Below are 24,290 nucleotides of genomic sequence, written 5' to 3'. Positions count from 1 at the left end.
TATTGGTTATCTTGTGTTGTTTATGCTTGTTTTTTTCTTATTTTTGGTAATTTTGTTGAGTAAAATTTATAAATTGTTGAATACTTACTTATAATGGACGTAGATCTACTGCGACCCGGCACCTGCCCGATATCTCCGGATACAATCCTCTGGTTTGAGTTTCTACTTGATCCAAACCTGTTGAAGAATCATCTATCGAAATCATTTCCCGGTAAGTTCGTTTAAAAATAATAATATTACTCTCAATGTGGTTCAATGTTTATTATTGTCTGTGTTGTGCAAAATGTACAGCTTAATTTATCATATTTTCTGCTATTTGCACAATATTTTTTATTCATATGAAGCAGATAGGTAGGCTCTTTAAAAAACAACACTTGATTTCAACAGGTAATTATTTGGGATCATTGGCCACGCTATGATTTTGTTTAAATAAACCTTCTGATTCACCTTAATTACTATCAAAGGAAACTATGTGCATTAGGAAATTTTTTAATTTTAGTATTCTAATTTTTAATTACGTAAAATGAACATTCACTTTCGGTATATGGGATGACAGCCATTTAAAATAATCTATTGATTACATTTTCTTAACCGTCCGTCAGGCGCACCTATGGGCGAACCGAAATCGGGCGCACCCGGCCTGAGAGGCCACCCATATATTTTTAGCCCCCACCTTCCACTATCTTAATTCTAATACAAAATACTTGTCAGGTAGTCTTTACTAGGATCTATAGAAAGTAACAAAACCAAATATAACATAAAATAACCAGTTTATTAACCTTTTAACCGCGTTAATTTGCTCCGTTTTATCTATACCCGTACGCGGTACATATTTTCAAATACCTATGCACGCAATTAAATGTCAAATTAAAGCATTCTGGCATGATTTATTGGACTATATCATAGACATATGAATATTAGTAGACCTGCCCTAAGTGATTAAAAGGGTATTATCCCCACTCCCCATACCGGTTCCATTGGAGCCGGCTGGGCTCGCGTATGGCCTCAAGTGAAATTTGAAAACGTGACGTCATCATTCTTGTGCGAACTATGGTCGAGGCATCATCGGTTCATTTTACGAAATAACACGGCAAAATGTTGACTTGTGATATGAAAACTTGTAAAAATAGATGTGAAAAAGAGAATAAACTCAATTGTCGTATTACATTCCATAAGTAAGCATTATTTTACTTTATTTTAAGCTTATTCACACCGTATTATATGGATCAGTTTTAGAAACATATACTATCACATCACAATGTGATGTGATAGTATATGTTTCTAAAGATTTGACCGGTCAGTGGTTGAGTGAACATAGCGCTTGGGTCTCACCCGAGCGTCGCGTGTTCGATTCCTCGGCTGGCTAAGTCCTCCATCACAACACAAGCAACATTTTCGGCTTTCTGTGGTGGTAGTAGGAGATTTTCAAACATTGTTGGGTTATTCGTAACCCGGGAATGTTTGTCTTTCTTTTTAAAAAAAAAAAAAAAAAAAAATGTAGCGATTCTCAAGTGTGCTCATCGTTGTTTACTGGGGTAAGTAAATTATGAAACATTTGTAAAAGTGTCTTAACTAAATACTCTGAAACTAACTACGACTCTGCAAATAGAAGAAATTTACTTTGCCGAATTTGGACTTCGCAAATTAGTTCATAACGTGGCGAGTAATTTGCGCTCCCATGTAAAAATGTCTATTCATTCAAAAGCAGATTTTACTTTTAAGAACTAAATGGTGATATTATAATGCGAGATGCCTATTTACTGTCAGATTGATTTATTGACGAATCACAGTCAGCTTTACCCCCTTCGTTCTTCAACACTTGATTTTACCCCTCGCCATTATCTTCTCGTCTATTAATTCCTATGTCTGTGGACTATATAGACAGAACAGATTATTCTCCACAATATGATAACAAATCCTCGTGTGTCAACACTCTTAGATGTTTATAAAAACAAAAACATAAAAGACGTACCGTATCTTTTGAATGTAGTCCCGCCATTCACTCGGCGTGTGTGTACTTAGGCCACTGCGTTGATAGACAGAAGTGGGACACCATGAGCACTTATCATTTTTAGTTATGAAAACTTTTTCTAAAACTGAACACTTAAATTTTATGTCACATAATATAATAACAAAATTGGACTAACGCCATCCGTTGACAAAATTGTATTTGTATATGTATTTTGATTTAGACCATCAATACATACGACCGCACAGCGCTGTATGTGCCAGCCGCCAGCCGTTAGTAAGTCGGAAGCTGACCGTCGTTAGATGTGGACCCCTCGCATGTTTTTTTAGCATCTGCCGATGGTTTTTTCATGTTTTCAGCAATTAAATTACAATTATTATCACTTTTGATTTAAAATATAATAAACATAAGCGATTAGCTATGAATATTCATATTTTTCCGATATTAAATCGCTTATTTTGAGATGTGTATTGACTACACAGCACCGGAACGTGCGGATTTTTTTAGCACAATAAGGGAAAGGCTTGACGTTCGACTCGTTAAATATAAAAAGTTGCCGCAGTAAAATGAGTTTATTTATCTTAACGCTGGTGTATTTGCAGACCCATCTCCGACAGACCTGATCATCAAGTTCTCGTACGTCAGTCCGGAGCCGCAGCTGCGCCAGGAGAGCACCAGTTCGGCCAGGGTCCCCGACCCCGAGAACCCGGAGAGCCCTCTGCTCAGCATCGTGGAGACGGACAAGTACAGCCGCAAGCACTTGGCCCTGAAGATACTGTGCTTGAAAGTCGCGGCTCATCTTAAATGGAACCTCAGTGAGTATTTTCTCTAAATTTAGTAAAATTTATAAAACTTAAAAAATTAAATAAAACAGAACAAGACACAGAAAAATAAAGAGTAACGGTCTCAACCGGGAATCGAACCAAAGATCTCTTTCTTACCAGGATAACGTCTATATTCACTCGTCCATTGTGTTCTAATCTTTTTGCATCACGTTTGTCGATCTCATATTATTTCAAATTCAAAATTAACAATATTATCCTCAAATAATTTTTCCAATTTTTGACAGCCATCTTTTTCAATGATTACAAAATTCTAAAGAATTTGTTTGTAACCTAGATAGTGTCTCGGATAAACATATAATTTTTTTATTTATATGGGACCCCTATTGATTTTTTATAATAGTCTCAATGAATATGAACAACTTTTCTTTAGAAGGTTATACCCATTAATGGGTCAACATATCATTGAAGAATAAAATAAAAGTACATCTAAATATAATAATATTTTTATTTATTTTAATAATAGAAGATACAATACAGGGTGTATCGGCACGTACCCGACAAACTTTAACCAGCTATTCCTTAGCACATTTGGAGTAAAAAATGTTATGGGCACTTTGCTGTCCGGTAACATTTTTTTTTAATAAAAAATTTATTATTCATATTTTCACCACATGTCACCACTGTTTTATCCTTTGTCAAAGTTTGAAAACCCATCTGGCAATATTTTGTTCTAGTTTCGTAGAATAATGTACGTACGTTCCTACGTTGGCGCACTTTTACAATCACAACGAAATGGCACAGCACCATTCGTCTCATTTTTAACTATTATTATTTAGTGTGTACGAAAGAGCGAGGACACTTTTTGACACACTTGCTAATAACAGCTGTTGAACACGAGAAACAATGCAAATGACAGTGACGGAGTGTGGATTTTTTATTTATTTTTTGTTTTTAATGGAAAAAAATGTTACCGGACAGCAAAGTGCCCATAACATTTTTTACTCCAAATGTGCTAAGGAATAGCTGGTTAAAGTTTGTCGGGTACTTGCCGATACACCCTGTATAATAAAATAATACATAACAATCTTAATTATCTAATTACAATTCCCGGTTAGTTTGAGTCTAACTGGGTAGTTAGTCAATTTACTAATTTATTATCTATCTCTGATCTCCCTATGTTTTGTATCCAGCTTTTTACTTGAGTTTTAAATTTTATAATACCGTTATTTTGAGTTTTGAATGGGAGTGTGATCTAGTTGTAGAGTTTAGTTCCATAGTATAGTAAACTTTTTTGCCCAAATGTTGTATTTATGGGTGAATATTGAATTGTTATGTTAGGTTAGATTAGGTCACAGCTTTTGACATTACGTCACGAGATGTCAGGTATTTACCGAGCACCCGAGTGCTGCCGAAATATCTCGAATGGATAACGCGTACGGTTTCAACAAACATAACTGCGGGCCCTGTATAATAATATACTAATTAACGCTCTCGCCACTGAAACATAAATGGTAATTCGTCCAAACAAACTCTTCGGTCAATTCAGTTGCAGTGCAGAAGTGGAAGGTAATCTCGATCTTTCTCTACGGACACCGGCAAGAATAATTTGTCTAAACCGGCAAGAATATTCAATAAATAATTACTTACATAGGAGGTTGAAAGTAAGGAGATAAAGGTGAGGTAGGTTTGCAAGTTGGGACTCTTATGCGGTGTTCACATAAGAGTCCCAAGTGTCCGAAGCCAGCGACGCTATGAAATCCCCGATTAGGGTGTGTTATGAGGTTGAAAGTAATGAGATAAAGGTGAGGTAGGTTTGCAAGTTCGGATTCTTATGCGGTGTTCACATAAGAGTCCCAACTGTCCGAAGCCAGCAGCTCTATGAAATCCCCGATTAGGGTGTGTTATGAGGTTGAAAGTAAGGAGATAAAGGTGAGGTAGTTGATATCTAACAATTGACTGTGTTATATCATTTGCAGACATACTGGAAACTAAGCTTCCACCGCACATCCAGTTCCAACTGATGCAGGACCTGGTGTACATGGCTACGGATGGGAGCTACTCCATTCCTCCGCAGGTGAGCCACCTCCAGACTAGAAGATACTCTCAGTATCACCCTGGTAAAATACCACTGTTCAGAATCGAAACTATGCTTTAAAATAATTTATTTTTTTACATTAACTCCACGCAGGAAGTACTGAGGAAAATAATTATGTCCCCGCCTTTGTTTCTACCTTTTTTAATGTGAATAAAGCACAAGAGTCCCAACTGCTCCAAACTGTCTGGAGCCAATGAGACTACGATATCCCCAATTAGCATAAGTTGTGAGATTGAGGGTAGTGGTGAGGGTAAGGAGATGGAGAAGAGGAAGATGGCAAAGTACCTGGCTATTCAGATTTCGTCACCAAACACAATCAAAGTAATTTCTAGAGAATTCTGAGAGAATCTTCCATTTAGCCCTACCCTTTTTTATTTTATTTAACATTTACGCTTTGACGGTCCGTGCAGCTTGGTCGTAGCTTGGCGACAGTTGTCACGCTTCTCCCTTTGTTTCTATTATCTATGATGTATTTATTCTGGTATGATTTGAGATTTTCATGGCCAAAAGTATTATAGTGATTTGTTTTTGGGGTATTATGCCGTGTTGCCGTGTATTTATTCTGTTGTTTGTTTCTACTAGCTGGTGAGCGAGGAGGTACTCCGGCGCGGAGGAGTGAGGTTCTCCATGGTACTGTACCACCGCTGGCTGTTGCGATTCCTCGTCAATAGAGCACTACTGACAAGACAGCCCAAGCAGGAGATCATCAATCTGTAAGTACAGATCCTAAGAATAATCTTCAATTTGGTAGGCGGGAATGGGTACCGCCGCCCTGGGAACCATTTATTGGATGACCAACACCTCTGCCACAGGTCACCCCAAGTGGTTCGCTACGTTTGGTGACTTAGCAGGGGTGCCCGGGTTCATGGGTTAAGGTTTGCCCGGGTCTTGGTGGCGGGTGCGTCGGCCCACCTTCTGCGTGGCGGGCCGGTTGGGAGATGCTGGTTGAGGGAGACCCTTTACAACCGGTTACCGCTGTCCGGGCCGCTCGATAGTACAGGGGCCCGACCCTCAGGCTCACGACTAAGGGTGGACTGCCCCATCAGCGAGTGAAAAAACCCCGCCACTGCTGTTGTGCCGGTTCGTGACCGGTGGGGACCCAGCAGCAGCGTTTGGGGCGCATTGGATGCCCTCTCCAGCCGGACTCTCCCAGCCTATCGCCTAGCACCGCAGTGGGTGGGCTGGAACCAAACGCTCATCACTCCTGGACAGCCTGAACCCCAGATTCCTACCCACCCCTCATACCTTTCCTTTCCAGACCTTTCCTTTCACCTCCTACCCTTACAAAAAAATAAAAAATTCATGAACATACAACACAACAATTTTAACATCATTACAGCGGCGAGTAGCAGGCGTCCCCGGTGCGGGCCAAAACTGTTGGTAAATTTTGCCAACATTCGCGGCCTGCACACAAATTTAAATTCCGTCCATCACCATCTTTTGTCCCAACGTCCCAACCTTCTTTTCCTCTCCGAAACTCAGATAGCCGAGCCGCCAGACTCCTCCTATCTGGACTGCCCGGGCTTTACCCTCGCAAGCAAATTCCGACTGAAAGGAGGAGTCTGCCTCTATAGTCGAGCTGACGTCAACTGTGTGCGACTATTGAGTCTGGAAAACTCCAGATTCGACGTAATGTGGGTGCGCGTCAATCTTGCCAGTACGGCAAGATTCTACGCATGTCTATACCGCTCACCGAACCATAGCGAATCAGACACTTCCGAGCTCTTCAAACATTTGAGCGATACTATTGATGATCTCTTGCCCAGCTACCCTTCGGCCGAGTTTGTTGTTCTGGGGGACTTCAACGTTCATAACGAACCATGGTTGAAGTTCTCAGGCCCAACGGACTCGGCTGGCCGACAGGCGGAATCCTTTGCCATTTGCTACGGATTAGAGCAATTGGTTCAGGAGCCTACAAGGGTTCCTGATGTCCAGACTCACCGCTCCAATCTGTTAGACCTATTCTTAACTACTGTGCCACACGGTTATAAGATTGACGTCACAGCGCCTCTGGGATCATCTGACCACTGCCTAGTGACGACATCAATCCCCGTTAGCCTCAGACCAACCAATGAGAGGCTGAGGAGAAAAGTGTGGCACTATAGGTCAGCAGATTGGTTCGGTATGCGGGCCCATTTCAATGCTTTTCCGTGGTCAGCTGTTTGTTTTCGGACTTCGGACCCTTCAAGATGTGCCCAGGAGATTGGTGAAGTCATCAAATCGGCAATGGATGGCTTCATACAATCGACTACTAAAGAAACTGGTGTGGGCTCAAAGCCGTGGTTCAATCGACAATGCTCCGAAGCAGTTCGACGAAAAAACGCGGCTTACCGAGCCTACAACACATCTCGAACGCCCGAAAGCAGATCAGCATACAACAAATCGGCAAAGGAATGCAAGAGAATCATCAATAGATCAAAATTCGAACACGACCTGCAGATCAGCAAAAAGCTGGCTGCCTGCCCGCATGGTAGCAGAGCATTCTGGTCGCTTGCGGGCTCAATAGGTCGAAATTTTTGCAAACCCAGTTTGCCACCTCTTACCAAACCTGACGGCTCACTAGCAAACACTGCCACCGAAAAGGCAAACCTTTTAGGGAAAATGTTTGCGGAAAACTCGACCCTCGACGACGGGGGTGCTGTTCCGCCGTCGGTTCCTCACTGCGGCTTCTATATGAAAAAGCTGAGGATCCGGCATCGGGATGTACTCCACGTCATACGGGGGCTCGATGTTAACAAAGCTAGTGGACCTGATGGAATACCTGCCCTGGTATTGCAGAGGTGTGCTGCGGAAATAGTTCCAGTTTTGACAAAGCTCTTCAAAATGTCCCTGAAGTGTGGCACTGTGCCCTCTGGTTGGAAAAAAGCGGTAATTCACCCTATTCCCAAGAAAGGTGACCGCTCCAACCCGGCCAACTACCGCCCCATAGCGATCACATCAGTTCTGTCCAAAGTGATGGAACGTGTGATCAACGACAAACTGCTCACATACCTCGAGAAGAACAAAATTATCAACGACCGTCAATACGGATTCCGGCGGAACCGCTCGTGCGGTGATCTTCTCGCGTATGTGACGCATGTTTGGGGGCGGTGCCTGGAACGTCACGGTGAGACCCAAACGGTCGCACTAGACATATCCAAGGCCTTTGACCGGGTCTGGCACCGAGGACTTGTCAACAAATTGCATTCTTACGGACTTCCCGCATCCCTGTGTACGTGGATTGCTGACTTTTTAAGGGATAGGTCGATTCAGGCGGTTGCTGACGGTTTCACCTCTTCCTCGCACTCCATAAATGCTGGCGTCCCACAGGGATCGGTTCTGTCTCCGACTTTGTTTTTGTTGCACATCAATGACCTTTTGACATGTGCACCGATTCATTGTTACGCGGATGACAGTACAGTTCATGATAGCTTTTTGTTTGACAAGCCCCCAAAGGGCACACAAACTCCAACGGCTCGGAGGGCTTTGAAGCAGAGAATGGACGGTTATCTCGAGAGTATTTCCTCCTGGGGTAAAAATAATCTCGTCGAATTTAATGTTTCAAAGACCCAATCCTGTCTGATTACGTCTAAAAGGGATCCAAATGATAATCTAGTCTCCTTCAACGGAAGCAATCTTCCGAACAGGCCTTCCATTGATATGCTTGGTGTAACTATAAGTGACCAGCTCAGGTACGGGGGCTCCATCGAAGCCAGAGTAAAGTTGGCCTCTCAGAAGCTGGGCGTACTGTACAGGGCCCGCAGATACTTTAATAGTACACAACTGCTCACCCTGTACAAATCGCAAGTGCGCCCTACTGTCGAATTTGGCAGCCATCTCTGGTCTGGAGCCCCAAAATACCTGAAAAAAACCCTTGACTCTGTGCAGAAACGGGCGGTCCGTTTGATAGATTCCCCAATCTTAACAAACAGACTGCAATCTTTAGAGCACAGGCGTCAGGTAGGTATGCTGTCCTTGTTCTATCGGTATTACAATGGAAGATGCTCTGAGGAACTAGCGTCATTAATCCCTTCGGCACCGGTGCGTAGTCGGGATACACGCCAAACGCGCGCCCAACACTTGTACACAGTTGACACTTGTCACATGAGAACGGGTCGCTTCTACGATTCGTTCTTAAGTTCAACAGCTCGGCTGTGGAACGAACTGCCGGCCTCTGTGTTTCCTCCCTCCTACAACATGGGACTCTTCAAGACCCATGTTCACTCCTTCCTCTCCACAAAAAGACCCTCCACACAGCATCCCCAAAGATGACATAGGCCCTGAGGGAAATTATTTTCTTCAGGGCCTCCTGTGTGGAGTAAATATAAAAAAAAAAAAAAAAAAAAAAAATGGCAAGAGAATTACAAAAAAAAATTATTTACATATCTGGAAGATATATTATAAAGTAAATTGTATAAATAAAATAATTATACGTGTGGGCACCTCTCTCCACTCTGTTGCGGAGATGTTAAGGTGCGTGCTGCTCTGTGGTGTCTTTACCAATCACCCATTTTTAAGACAGGGTTATTGGTGTGTCGGGTTAAAGCATCACGTCGGGCTGCAGATCATTTTAGGGATATGGTAAGGAGACAAATGAATGAAAGATGAGTATGGAATCCTAGCTGTGTCTTTATTGAGGTAGTTAAATTGCACAGTCCAAATAGAGTAGCCAGAGTGGTCATAGTTGTTGCTGACGAAGGACAACGATGCCATCGTAGTAGTTGATGTGCATAATGTGAATGCATGATGTGAATCCGTGATCCATGATCACGGCGATGAAGTCAGTGTCTCGACACCGCTTCGGTGGAGCCCAGACTTGCTGACGACGAACGACGATGTCATCATGGTAGTGTTTTTAATACGTTGAGTCATCCTGATGTTATAGTGTGATGAGGCTTGAAACGCGAGCGGAACCAGGTGAGCTGCTAGGTTTCTGCGGCTTGATGCGTTAGCGACGGGACGCGGTGCGGCGTACACGGGCGCGGGACGGTTGAACTGAACGGCCGCTCAGCAGTGGAGGTTAGGGACTTTTTGTAGAAGGGATGCTGGACATCAAATGTTTATACTCTTACTTACTACGTACTTGATATCAAATATGCACATCTAGACGCTAGCCCACGAACAAGATACAGTTAGGTACCGTTTAAAATTATCTCTCTAAATCCATTAAGCTCCATAACTCAATATTTCCAGTAACCAGAATAAGTTTTTTTTCCGCAAATGGCCGAGACACAAAACTTTATCGCATTAATGATTCAATAATAAAACCACACAATTCACTATTATCATTTACAGCGTAAGAACACGTTGGCGAAGTACCCATCTTATTTTCGGTATTCATTTTTATTTATGAGCATTAAAGACGGTTTTTGTACGTTGGATGCTGTCATTAATATTGTATAAAGTTGACGAAGATATTGGCTTGCGTGTCTCAGTGCGCATGCGCGGAAAGAACGTACGTTTTAGCATTCTTGGATACTGTTTACAGATCGCTTCCACACCACAGTGTGTTTTGCGCGTTTCACAGTATTTGAGAATCTATGTGTATTTAGACTTGCCAGCGCTCTTTGTATCGTGTCGTTCGTTGTGCGTACACAAAAACGGGACGATAATATGCGCAATGTCTTATGATAATAATATGTGTATGATTTTTTACAGTGCCATTTTTGTAAAAAAAATCACACTAAGGTCGCTGTACAAATATTTAAATAGCAGTATTTCTGTTTACGGCTAGAAGTCCTTATCTTTTCATTCAATGCTGAAATTGAGAATTTGCAGGAGCAGCATGAAGGCCATAATAGAATTGTGTGCCAAAGTAAAAAGATTGGAGGGTTCCAACCGGGAGTCCTCCAATCGCTTGGCGATGGAGAAATGGCATCCGTTTAGGTAATTGTTGTGTTCCCACAAACAGTTCTCCAACTCGTGGTGGAAGGAGATTTTAAATAATACGTTCTTTTTGTTGAATCAGGGATTTATTAATACTTCGTGTATTACAATGGTGACTCGATAGTCGGCCTAACTAGAAGCTGGCTAAATCAGATCTGACTAGCTGCCATCTTGCGGACTTCCACGCAAGCTCTATGCACTGCCATCTATGAGTGCATCTGTGAAGCTCTTACTTCCCAACAGTAATGATTGTATGTTTTTTTTTTAAGTTAAATTATTAATTCTACATATTCTTTAAATAGTATAAAGTAAAGTTGCTATCCGCATCTGTATGTTTGTGCGCTTAGTTCTTTTAAACTATGCAAAGGAGTTTGATAGGGTTTTCATTATAATTTAGAGAATTTCTTCCGGAAGGTTTATGTAAATAATACATGCATATTATACTTATAGAAAGTAGAGAAAAGTCGATATTTTGTAATCAAATCGTAAAAAAAATTATTTTCTGGCTTTTTCATTGCCAACGCTGGCTAAACCTTATGAGATACATCGAAATAATGTTCTACGGAATTGTATATCTTTAAAAGGACTAGAGAAAGGTCCATCATGGTATATGTCTATCTCCTAAGGATAATCCTCAGCAACGCCGGGTACACGTCAGCTAGTTTTAATATATAAAACTTCAGCCAGCTTCGTGTTTGTGCTCGCAAAACTCAAAAAGTAGTCGACCGATATCGATGAAAATTTAAAAGTTTCTTCTTATTAGTGGCAGGAGTATTTAGAGAGTGGTAGAAGACGTCGGTGACACCCGAGGAATACTCAACGCTATATCTCGGTACCGGAATGAGATACGGAATCTAATTAAAGTCGATGTAATGCATTTTTTAACAGTAACATTGTGGAAACAGTCGGAGACGCCCGAGAAAGACATTAGTAATAGCGAAGCATTGCGGTGTACCTAGTAGCTGATATTTTATCAATCGCTTTGATGACCTTTGTGGCAGAACGGTAAATTTCTTCACTTCGAATCCAGAGATTGTGAGTTCGAAACTCGGCTTAGCAAATGTAATTTTAATTAAGTAGTGTGGAATATTTCACACATAGTTATATATATATTGCTCGCATTCTTAATGCACAGAATATCTTAATTCTAACAGAACTCGCCGACCAATTACACGGCATTTAAGTTTTTTATGGTTTTAATCAGTTTTAAATAACAGTTTATTAATTCTGCGTATAGTTATAAAATACTAGCTGACTTGTACCGGGTGTTGCTCGATTTTTCTCTACTTTCAATAGATATAATGTCCATGTATTATATATAAACCTTCCGGAAGAAATTCTCTAAATGATAGTGAAAACCAAAATCAAACTCCGTTGCGTAGTTTAGAAGAACTAAGAACACAAACAGACATACGCGGGGATAGTGACTTAGTTTTATACTATTATAAAAACAGTATATATGTTTATGCCAATACATAATGGCTAATTGTTGATTCATAAAGAATTAGTTTACTGGCAATGAATTTTGTTTCCGACCCCCCTTTCTCCTCTCCTTGAGACCTCTCCCCCGTGCCCGGGATTCAGTCTAAAACCAACAGCCGTGACGCGAAGTGAACATTATACCACCTATAAAGCATCGCATATCAATCAGAAAATCATCGCAAACGCATCGCAATAAATAAAATTTGTTAAAACAAAACTATAGTGAAAGTAGCATCCCAACAAGTGAATGTTCCTCAAACTCTGTAAGTACTTTCTACCTTATAAAACTCACTGCACAAGTAACGATATCAACATAGAATAGACCGGTCGGTGGCCGAGTTGACATCGTGTTTGGGTCCCACCCAGGCGTAGTGTGTTCAATTCCTCGGCTGGCTAAGTCCTCCATCACAACACAAGCAATATTTTCAGCTTACTGTAGTGGTAGTAGGAGATTTTCAAATATTGTCAGGTTATTTGTAACCCGGGATGTTTGTCTTTCTTTAAAAAAAAAAAAAAAGAATAATTGATTTGTTTATTATATATTTAGATGTATTACAGATTAAAAGTAAAAATTAAAGAAGATAGATGCAGAAATGAATGTGAGCGCAAATGTTCAAAGCGATACCCATTATTATCCAAACATTACTGATAATGCAAAGCAATGGAATCGCAAACGTGGCAGATCATTTCAGTGGGAATTTTGTTGCATTTTCTATCAATTGGCTTCAGGTCTGTAGAGCGCGGGGGCCGTTCGATGGCGCCTCTTCGCCCAATACATCTGTTCGGCTGATTTTCATGGAGATAACTTCTCACATCACAATCACCAAGTCTAGTCTACATCAGTCATTATTTTTAATGGGGTTTTACCTGGAAAAAAATTAAATTAGAAGGAGGTATTAAATTGTGTGTGCATTTTTTTGGGATTCAAAATCATAGTTTGCTGATCTATTATCTTTATGGATATATATTTTTTAAGACATAATATTTTTCATTGCAGTTCCTTATTGGAGATGCCAAAGTCCTACTGGCTCCAGACGTTTGGGACTCTAGTGTGGTTTTCACATAAAAAAATTATTCTAACAAATTAAAAAAAAAAAACATTTTTTTCAGGGGTGTGATGTCACCGGAATTTGCTCAGCTCTCTTTCGAGCAGCTGGTCCGCCAGTCCGAAGACTCGAGGAAGTACAGCCTCATTTTCCTCACGGAGCTGACGGAGAAGCGACTGTGCACGGAGCAGCTGAAGATCCCCACGGCGGATTCCTTCGTCACGCTGACCGAGGACTGCTCCGACCTCACCCACGACTGGGAAGCGGGAGAATGCACCATCAGCGACCACGAGTTCCTCATGCAGATCAACTACGATCTGTGCTCGAATTACTTCTTTTACGGACAGTACGATCTGGCTAGGAAACACATCCTGATGTGCAACGAACATAAAGACAAGTTGACGACGAAGTATCCTAACCTGGATTGGGTTAAGATGGAGTACGCCAGTGTCACAGAGGCGGAGGTGTTGGGATATATGAAGGCTTTGAATATCCTGCAGGAAGAGAATGGACTTTTGCACGATCTGCAGGAAGCCATATCCAATAACTATTCTAACTTGATTGCCGTGCTGCAGGAAGACAACTTGAAGAGAGAGATCCCTCTGGTGCATCGCCTGGTGGTGGAACTTGATATACAAGGTCAGTAAAGTTGTCAATCACTCTTCGGAGTTTTATTGAGTTTATTATGTGTGAGGAATATATTATCAGTAGCTGTACCTCGCCACGCATTGCTCTGGCTCAGTCTGTCTGTGCAGATAGAGAAACAATAGCGGGTGTTGCTTTTAAGTGCTTACGCATATTCAAATGCAACGTTGTTTCATAATTTCAAAGCAATCGCTGAAGAACTTTCGGAGATTTGCGTTTTTTAACAAACAAACATATTTATTTATATAGAATATTAGTTAATGAGTAAGTAGCATTCTGCTGATATAATGATAATTGAGTCATTCAAGTCAAGTCAAGCTCAAGAATCCATTTGAGCTTTAAATTGATTTGTATTTGAAGCAACGATGACATGTTTTGGAAGTTTGTTCCATGCTTCCACTACTCTATTTCCAAGGAAGTGTTTTTCCTAGGATTGGACGCAAAAGGTGTTTTGCTAATTTTTTCCACGTGTCCACGGAGATTTAATTATCTCTGTATTCTTGTCAAAATATTTTCGCCGTGCGCCATCTGATTCTATTTTTGTCATAACTTACTTGTTTTTTGCAAAATTACATTTTTGTAAATTGTAATGTCTTACCAGATAATGTGTTTATAATTATATTTAGTTAGTTATATCCAGAAAAATCTTTTGTGTTGTTATTTTTAGTATTTCTACATAGCCTTATGCGTGGGTTATCTCAGTACCACTCATGGTAATATTTTATTCTTTTTCTCCTCCAGGATCGTCATCTAGCGGATTGTTCACGATATCGAGAGACCTCCTAAACAAGGTGGCCGCGTTGAACGCTGTCCGCTCCGTCCTCGAAGGAAACCTGCCTTCGGCGCATATGGACTTCAACAAACGTCTAAGAAATCTCGGCCCTAAGTTTGTGGAAACCCTCTTTTGGGCCTTGACGCCTGTCCTAACCTCCGAAACACTATCAGCCGCTGATATGAAGAATATTAAACACTTCTTACTGCATCTGGCTGCGTCGGAACACCCCGTTTTACCGGACGAAATCAATAAATTCCTCGCTCCAAGCAAGATACAGGTCTTTGACGCGGACGAGTTGGAATACATGTACAGGGATTTGGATTTAAACAGCCCTGAAGAACTTCCATTGGAATTGCTCAGTACGGATTGGCACACTCCGGATTTCAACACGCGAGGAGTGCCAGAGCTGGAGATGGGGTGTCTCCGGCAGCAGCTGATGGACGCCACGACGGCGGACAGGATCCGGGAATGCCTGGTAGATCTGGCCAGGACTAACCCGGTGCAGCCGCTGTGGATGGTTAACCCGCAGTGGAAGCTGCCGGCTCCCATACAGACTTTGGTCATGTCGCTGCCACGATCCTTCCTGCAGGTACAATCAAACTATATACGTACATATATTATAAACTTCTACTAACCTCAAGTTTTACAATCATTGTTTTTGCAATTCATATAACTCTTTTGTGTCTTTCTTTTACTTCAGACAATTCTCTCAGTTTAATCTTTCACTTTGGTTCTGGCAATGCCTCAGTTTAATCTTTTCCTTTTGTTTCGGTTATTCCCTCAGTTTAATCTTTCACTTTATTTCTGGTAATTCCCTCTGTTAAATCTTTCACTTTGGTTCTGGTAATTTTCTCAGTTTAATCTTTCGCTTGGATTCTGGTAATTCCCTCAGTTTTAATTTTTCTCATTTTCCTTCTTACAATTTCCAATTTTAACCTCTCAGACAAAGACATTTATTTACTATGTGTTCCTTTGAGAACTGTCAAAACGTGATAATTTTTGTGTTATTTACGAGTTTTGCTAAAAGCTTCATAACTCACGTTTTGGGAAACGTAGCCTCATTCTAAAAAATGTTTTGGAAAGATTATGAAATCCACTATCGCATTGTGTTGTAATACGTAAATATTTGCGTTTCTAAATATACATTTTATGAAAACGTCAAAAATATGTAAAAATCGCTTACAATTATTTCAAAGCTTTGAAAAATGTACTTTTTTCTGAGTATCATAAAGAAATAACACTTTATATATTGAAGAAATATAATTAAAAACTATTAGTCACCTCAAAATATTAACCGTCCAAACTAAAATATTTTTAATAAATTATTTAGAAACGCAATAAATTATGAACTAACAAGATGACAGATTCAATCGGCTTAGATAATGCAACTCTACGTTCCATAGATATTCTTGAATACAGACGCGTAGCGTTATTCATTATCGATACTCAGTTTTTTAAATCATGGCAATCCTTATACTAGTGATGGAAATAAATCGATTTTTGTAAAATCTCGCGCGTTTACGTGAAAAGACGTTCTAATGTCTTGACCGCTATTATCATATTTACGTCTTTTGACGTTCTAATGTTCTGAGTGGTTAACTCTTATTTGCTTCTTACAATTCCCCCAATAATTCAACTCCTGCTTTGCTAATTTTTACAATGAATCCTCCATTTTTTCTTTATACAATTTCCCTAATTATAATCTCTCTTCTGTTTTCTGACAATTCCCCAAATTTAGTTCTCAGGTATCTGATCGTTCCCCCAGTTTCATGACTGGACTACTAATAATGTCCTTTTTGCGCAAGGTAAGAGACTTGCTTCTGCGCACCGTCTTTTTTCTGTGTTCTAACTATAGATAATGGTTCTGACAATTTCCCCTAATATTCATTTCATGGTATATCTAACAATTATAATAATGATTAGATGACCATTTGTTTATTTGTTTGTTAGGACTTCACGTACATCCTGCTGGGCAAGGCACGTCAGCATGCGGAGACAGGGGCCCACGAGCTGGCCATCGAACTGCTGCTGATCCTTGAGTCGGAGGCCAAGAACCAGCTGAGTCTAAGCACTGGCAACAATCCTACCATGTACAAGCTCTACAAGCTGGTCGGCTGGGAGGCTCTGTTCTCTCAGATTACGCAGGTAACAAACTCTCCTTCTCACCTTCTGTCTGCAGCTATTTATATATAGTATTATCTAGACAAGGCGTGTGAACCTTAAAATTAACACCGATTTGTCAAAAAGAAAGTGCATTATCTCGCAATCGAAAGGAGCAAATTTCTCTTCCATCAAGTTTGTCCCAGCGCTGAAAAGACTAGCTTTGTGAAGAATATGAAAAAACACAAATTTGAGGCACTTGTGGGGCTCTCCGGGACTTTTATCATTAACAATTTAATGAGAGGTATGAATATTTAAAAAAAATGTATACCTCATGTTGAAAATGTACGAACCATTAGCAAAGTTCACCACCAGTTACTTTACAGGCTCCTACCTAGCACCTAGCGGTCAGAGGTAAAACTAGGGCTAACAGACAAAACAGATGTTTTGCTCAATCAATTGGCTTTCTTTGACAGTGTTTGTTTTGACAATTAGCTTGTCAGTGTGTGTTACTTGATTAGATTATAAAAAGCCTCGCCGAGTGGATTTTTCACTTCTTCTCTCCTATAAAATAGTAACAAGCAGTCATTATGGTCAACAGACCATTAGTAAAGGTGTTTTGTCTGGGTCGGGAATAATTTAACTCTTTGTAACATTAAAATAAAAGTGAAATGCAGTTTTGTGCAGTAAACAAAATAACCATGCGTCTGTTATTGAAGACTTCATCAAGCCCAAACAATTCTTAACACCTCATATATAGCTTCAAGGTGGTGTATCGATTAAGATAACAATTGATAAAAATCTTAACGATGTTTTTAGAAGCTTGTAAAACAAGATTACATCAAGTTGGGTTGTTAAGTTCATCTTCTCTATCTTGTGACACGATTCTTTTCAGGCCGAGCGAGGCATCGGGATGGGGAGTTGTATTACGAAATTACTATTAAGTGGTGTTATTTGTAATCTACTGCTATTATAGATCGATGGATATGGACCTCTAGGCCTCCTTTGGTGGTTCTCATCCATCCGAAGCCGAATGTATGCCCTAATAACGTTGCAAGCCACCGAAATTCATTAAGTGATTTCTTGGCACCCCTAAATTCTATTACGCTAAGATTAAAATGAATTAGTTTTCAGCTCTGATTTGCCAATACTATTCAATTCTTTAACAACGAAAAAAGTAGATCTAATGACTTATAATTAATAAGCTTTTATGAGAGCCTTCCTGCCTAAATGTTTGAAATGCAAACTGATTGATGCTGTTTAACTCTTGACAGGCCAAGATGCCAAACAAAACGTCTGTAACCAAGTGGGCTTTCGACGACTCCATGCATTTTTCTGTCTTATGGGCTTTTAAACTATATAAATCCCAATTATTAATGTATTTGCGCAGGAATAGGTAAAATACTAAAATGATATGTCAAGTATTTAAGCTAATGTAAGGAGGATAGTAATTTTGGGTGCTACCTACTCTCACACTTGGCAGCGGAATAGTTAAGGACTTTATCGTCTTTAACCCCTGGGGCTCAGACCCTTGTTGTGAATGTGACCAGTGTTGAAGAATCGGGCTCACGCGCGCTAAGAACCACCGCTTTTGCAGTGTCAACCTTGTACATTCATTTTGTCTGCGGAAGTTACCTCTTTTAGTTAAAGTTTATCTTTATGAAGTACTGGCTGAAGTCCCCAGCCTTGCCCAGGTTTTATTTTTATTTTATTTATTGATTTTCGGGAAATTGACAGTTTACATTTAATCAGTTTGTACATAAGTATTATATTGCCAAAATAAAACCAATTATGAATTTCCTCCTTTTGACTTTACCTCTACTGAGACAGCATAATATGGAATAAGTAAATTAAATTTGTAAGAATGAATATGAATTAAAAAATTTATACAAAACAAAAGGTTATATAAAACGAAAAATTTACAAAACAATACATTTATAGCCATGGAGAGAGGTTGTAGATATAAATAAAATCATAATAGAGATATAAACAAAAGAGACATAAACATTATTCACAAACCATCAGAGAAATATTGTTTTATGGACCTCTTGTATTTGGTAAGTTCGCAACTGAAAGTATCAACCTTGGATAATACGCTATTGTAATTATTGCGTAGTCTGTTCAGGAAAGAATTCTGCTTAGAGTTCGTTTTGCATTGATCAACCCTGAACAGGACACAAGAGCGTGTTGAATGCGCAGGTACATTGAATGGAATCTTGTTTAGCAACTCTGGGCATTGAATATTATTGTTAACTACTTTATACAGGAATAGTGCATCCTTATGATGCCTCCGTACACTCAGTGAATCAATTTTAAAGTATGTAGCTGCTTCTGTATAGTTATTAAATATCACAAATGACTTGTAACAAAGATATTTTAGGAATTTGTTTTGAATTGCTTCGATTTTGTTTATGTGGATTTTGTAAAATGGAGACTAAACAACTGATGCACCAGATGACTCTGTACGTAGGCAAAATAGAAGAGCTTACAGAGATTTTTTAGAAATCTAATATAGACAGTGACCTTCCACTTGTTTTAAAAATCCATTGTGCAAAAGTTCATTTGTCTCGAAATAAAACTGTAGATTTATATAGAAATCAAATCCACACCGCCCAACCATTGTCTGCCACAGACATTCTTCTTTATAGGGCTAGCAATAGTAACCAGCTTCTAAACCTATGCAAATCTCAAGTACACCCAACAGTTGAATTTGGGAGCCACCTCTGGGCTGGAGCCCCACAATATATGATAAACCTTCTTCTGTGCAAAGGAAGGTGGTCCGTCTGATTGACAATCCATCGTTAACAGACCGATTGCTATCTCTAATGCACAGACGCAATGTGGGCATGCTGAGTCTGTTATACAGGTATTTTAATGGAGCCTGCTCTAAGGAGCTAACACCTTTGATCCCGGGTGCACTGGTGCACGTGCGTGAAACTCTACATACACGAGCGGAACACCCGTTCACAGTTGATGTTGGCTTCATTAAAACGGGCCGCTTCTTTGACTCGGTTTTGTGTAAGATGACGCGTATGTGGAACGAGGTACCGGCATCTGTTTTTCCTCCTTCATATAACCCACATTAGTAAAGCCCTTCCTACAGCCCCTACCTTAACCCTCCTCACAATGCTGCCTAACTGGGTGGCGCCATATTTCGGTGTACAGACATAGGCGGTTGAAAAATGGTTGTTATTTTTTTTTAGGTTTTGGCAGACTGGAAGAACTATAAGAGCAGTATGGCATCCCTGGTCCCCCGCTGCAACATGTGCCTGGCCGCCGTACAGTCAGCCGACGGAGTGGTCCCACGCATCGAGATCCGGGAGATGTGCTACATGCTTCTGCTGAACTGCGGCGAGTGGGCGGCCCTGTCGGAGGGGAGCGCCGGCGGTGGTGCTCGGGCCTCGGGGCCGGCAGAGGCCCTGGCCACAGCCTGTCAGCAACTCACGCGCACCCGTCAAACCAAGCGCGCCCCCAAGGACCTCTGGGATATGGGTATGTATCTAACACTTGAACCCATCAGGCCTTATACTGTAAGAAGGTCCGAGTATTTCCGGTTTGCAATAAAATCCAAATAAATGGAATATTTCTGAACGCATCTGATAAACTGTTCAGTATACATATACATACATATACAAACACGCTCACACTTCATACACAATCATACACTTTGCATTTCACCCAGTAATTACTAAATATACATACCTTAAATAAGACATGACATTACATTGTAAATTGTTTCCTCATTGTGGTTTTGTTTGCAGTGTTGCCAATATTCGCCACCAATTACTACGGCGGCGCCAGCGTAAAGCGTACCAATAGCGGCAACCCGGTGTACGGAGGCGGTAGCGGCGGCCCCAACCGGGACTCGCTCCAAGTCAACACCAAGATGCGAGATGGCATGGTCTCCTTCTTCTCAAAGCTGCGCGACCCCACCGTCCTCTCTGTCGTTATCTCCCTTCTGGCCCGACTCTTTAACATTCTCAAAGATGACTCCAACATGGACCTCAGCATGGAATACATCAATCTGTGGCCTTCTTCGGTTCCCAGCACCAACTTGTTCAGTTCCATCGCCGTTTCGGACACTCTCCACCAACTGGTGACGCAAGCTCTTCTATATTATCCGGACAATATGTCTTGGATCAAACTCCTGGGAGACATGTGTCTGGTTGGGGGACATTACTCCGCTGCCATGAAGCAGTACCTCAGTGCCCTGACCATAGCTTCCGATCATTTCGCTCAACCGCTTTCCAAGCAATCCGTAGAAGATCAGACCATATTCAAACGCATGATAAAATGCTGTACACAGCTGAATTGTCCTACGCAAGCTGCCGTCTTGTGCCAATTTCTGGAAGAAACGGATTATGTGCTGGCCTTTAAATGCTTGGCGGAAATGTCGCATCTCTGTGCCGATGCGATGGACAGCTATTACGGATGCATCTGGGACACGGCCATCCTGGAATACCTCATAAACTTGCATCACAAGCGAGGAGAGACTCATCGAAAGCAGCTGGCTGTGAGGGTCATGGGAATGCTGGAGCTGAACTCTAATAACAACGAGGAGATCCAGAGGGAAGCGGCCAATAGCAGGAAGTCCAAATTCATGAGGGCGCTGGTTCGCCAGTACGTGTGCTGAAGGGAATACCTAAATCAATGCCTATTGAATTTGTCCAAATACTCCTTCAAGCAGTATGTCACTTTCAGCTGACTGTAGGATTACCGAAAGGTTTGCTTGTTGGTCCAGAATAAATAATCTCAAATTTCACTTACTCTGTGTTCAGTCAGAGAGATCAGTCACGCTTACTGATATGTGTTGGAGTTAAAAATTTGCGATTGATTTGTTTTGTTTTCCAGTCAGTTTTTCATAACAGTAGTTGCGCTAGCTTTTGTAACTTTGAAGTGAATCGTTCCAACATGGAGTGGTTGAAAATATATTTATAATATCTGCCTACCCTTACAGAATAAGCCAGCATTGTTTTGAACTTGCCACATCTATTTTAGCCCGGTCAAATTATCATTTTTATTTGTTATTACAAACCTTTAGCATTTCTACTCTCAACAATTTCCTAGTATCCATTAACATTTCCCGTACAGTGGCAAATGGTTCTCATGCAAATTCTTTTTGCACTGCAATTGGTTGTCATGCAAACCCTTTTTTCTGTTCGACAATTAGTTATCATACAATCCCTTTTTGGATGTTTAAGGATATAATGTCTACTATTAATGAGGTATACCGCATTGATAATTTTGAAACTGAAGCCTTGAGTTGGTTTGATTTTACTTTTTTTGAGTACAAAAGTAGCCAAGATTTCATCGACTTAACTTTTAGAAAGTTTTATCCGAGTGTCAGGTATGCCTTACTAGTTTTGCTAACATTACCAGCAACAACATGTACGGTGGAGCGATCGCTCAGCACATTACGTCGTGTAAAAACATGGCTTAGATCTACAATGTCAGATGAACGCATAAATAAACCAGATGAACTTGTGTTTGGATTGTGCATGTTAAGCGTACACAGAGACAAAGTGAACTGCAAAAAAAAGACTTAAAGAACAAAATTGTAGATATGTTTGGTAGCGATAACAGACGACTCCAGTTCTTGTTTAAAGAATAAATTTATGTTATATTTTTTGTTATATATGTACATATATTGTGTTAATAAAAAATGTGTTGCTACAGTATGCCCTTAATTATTACAGTGTCCTGCCCGTTCGTCCACTATACAAATACGCTACAGTAAATTAAAACTACATTAACCACTCAGAACATTAGAACGTCAAAAGACGTAAATATGATAATAGCGGTCAAGACATTAGAACGTCTTTTCACGTAAACGCGCGAGATTTTACAAAAATTGATTTATTTCCATCACTAGTATACGGATTGCCATGATTTAAAAAACAGAGTATCGATAATGAATAACGCTACGCGTCTGTATTCAAGAATATCTATGGAAGCTATGGATCTAAGCCGATTGAATCTGTCATCTTGTTCGTTCATAATTTATTGCGTTTCTAAATAATTTATTAAAAATATTTTAGTTTGGACGGTTAATATTTTGAGGTAACTAATAGTTTTTAATTATATTTCTTCAATATATAAAGTGTTATTTCTTTATGATACTCAGAAAAAAGTACATTTTTCACGGCTTTGAAATAATGGTAAGCGATTCTTACATATTTTTGACGTTTTCATAAAATGTATATTTAGAAATGCAAATATTTACGTGTAACAACACAATGTGATAGTGGATTTCATAATCTTTCCAAAACATTTTTTTAGAATGAGGCTACGTTTCCCAAAACGTGAGTTATGAAGCTTTTAGCAAAACTCGTATATAACACAAAAATTATCACGTTTTGACAGTTCTCAAAGGAACACATAGTAAATAAATGTCTTTGTCTGAGAGGTTAAAACATTACTAAAAATATTTTGCGCCCCCCTAGAAAATTTTCTGCGGGCGCCCATGGTGAGTGCAGAAGTGCTCACAGTCGGGGCCAAAGCCGAGACTCTCTGTTCAGGTGGACTAAAAGATGTTACATTGTCGTTGCAAACTACGGGCCTCACAATGCAGATACAATTGGTTCTTGTGCAATCCCGTTTTATGCAAGGCAATTGATTCTCATGCAAACCCTTCTTATGCAGAGACAATTGGTTGTCATGCAAACCCTTTTTATGCAAGGCAATTGATTCTCATGCAAACCCTTTTTATGAAAGGTAATTGATTCTCATACAAAACGCTTTTTATGCAAGGCAATTGATTCTCATGCGAATCCTTTTTATGAAGGGCAATTAGTTTTCCTTCGAGCCCGTATTAAGGATACCCCAAATAAATTTCTCCTGCTTCACTACTTGGTTACCATGTGAAATTTTGCATGTATAACTTGCATGTATATAATTTTCTGTATTTTCAAACTCATGAATGCAATGCATCCAACGGGTAGCGTATAAATTATGGACGAAAATGTCTACTTCAGCACAATCTATCTTATTATATAGTCAACACATTTGGGTCAGAGGGCTAAAACATTCCATATACTTTTTAAATGTGTTCCGGTGAAACATGCTATGGCTTCTTAAATAATAGGAATTGAGAACATTCATCTCAATATTTCAAAGATATAATGTAGTAACGAGTTTACAGTGAAGTAGATTGGCCAATTGCCTTCTAATTTCAAGTGTATTATTGTTTAAGGCGTATTGTGTTTGATCTAAGATGGTCATGTCCACATTTTAAAGAAACAAAATTTTCAGAGAATCATTTAAAAAGGTTTTCTTATTATGTATGAATAATTCATCTTTACACTCTAATTTCCAAAATTTCAATGTATCTAAACGGATACCAATAATATTACAATGTTAAATCTCTATACCAAACTATAACTGCAAAATCAAATAAACAAAGTTGACTTGAGAGACAAATCACATTGATGGATATGTATAGGAATCAGATTTATTTTATTTTATTTTAGACAAACAAGACATTTAAAGTACATTCTTGTATAGTATAAAATAAATTTATATACATATA

At 39.9% G+C, this 24,290-nt stretch overlaps 1 protein-coding gene across 1 annotated transcript; it reads left to right on the top strand.

The window, feature by feature from the left end:
• On the top strand, positions 1–22,765 carry IntS8 (integrator complex subunit 8). The gene is made up of 9 exons (XM_089648956.1): positions 1–211; positions 2,572–2,784; positions 4,731–4,828; positions 5,432–5,562; positions 13,307–13,881; positions 14,629–15,251; positions 16,613–16,807; positions 19,966–20,254; positions 20,524–22,765. The coding sequence occupies exons 1-9, from the start codon at positions 94–96 to the stop codon at positions 21,393–21,395; spliced, it is 3,114 nt and encodes a 1,037-aa protein (XP_089505082.1). The 5' UTR covers positions 1–93; the 3' UTR covers positions 21,396–22,765.
• Positions 22,766–24,290: the final 1,525 nt, after the last annotated feature.

The sequence above is a fragment of the Hesperophylax consimilis genome, chromosome 28, assembly GCF_061612785.1.
Source record: "Hesperophylax consimilis isolate HC1 chromosome 28, BYU_Hcon_1.0, whole genome shotgun sequence".
Classification (NCBI taxonomy): domain Eukaryota; kingdom Metazoa; phylum Arthropoda; class Insecta; order Trichoptera; family Limnephilidae; genus Hesperophylax; species Hesperophylax consimilis.
Note: the sequence above shows the minus strand (reverse complement) of the source record. Positions and strands in the feature narration are given on the sequence as shown.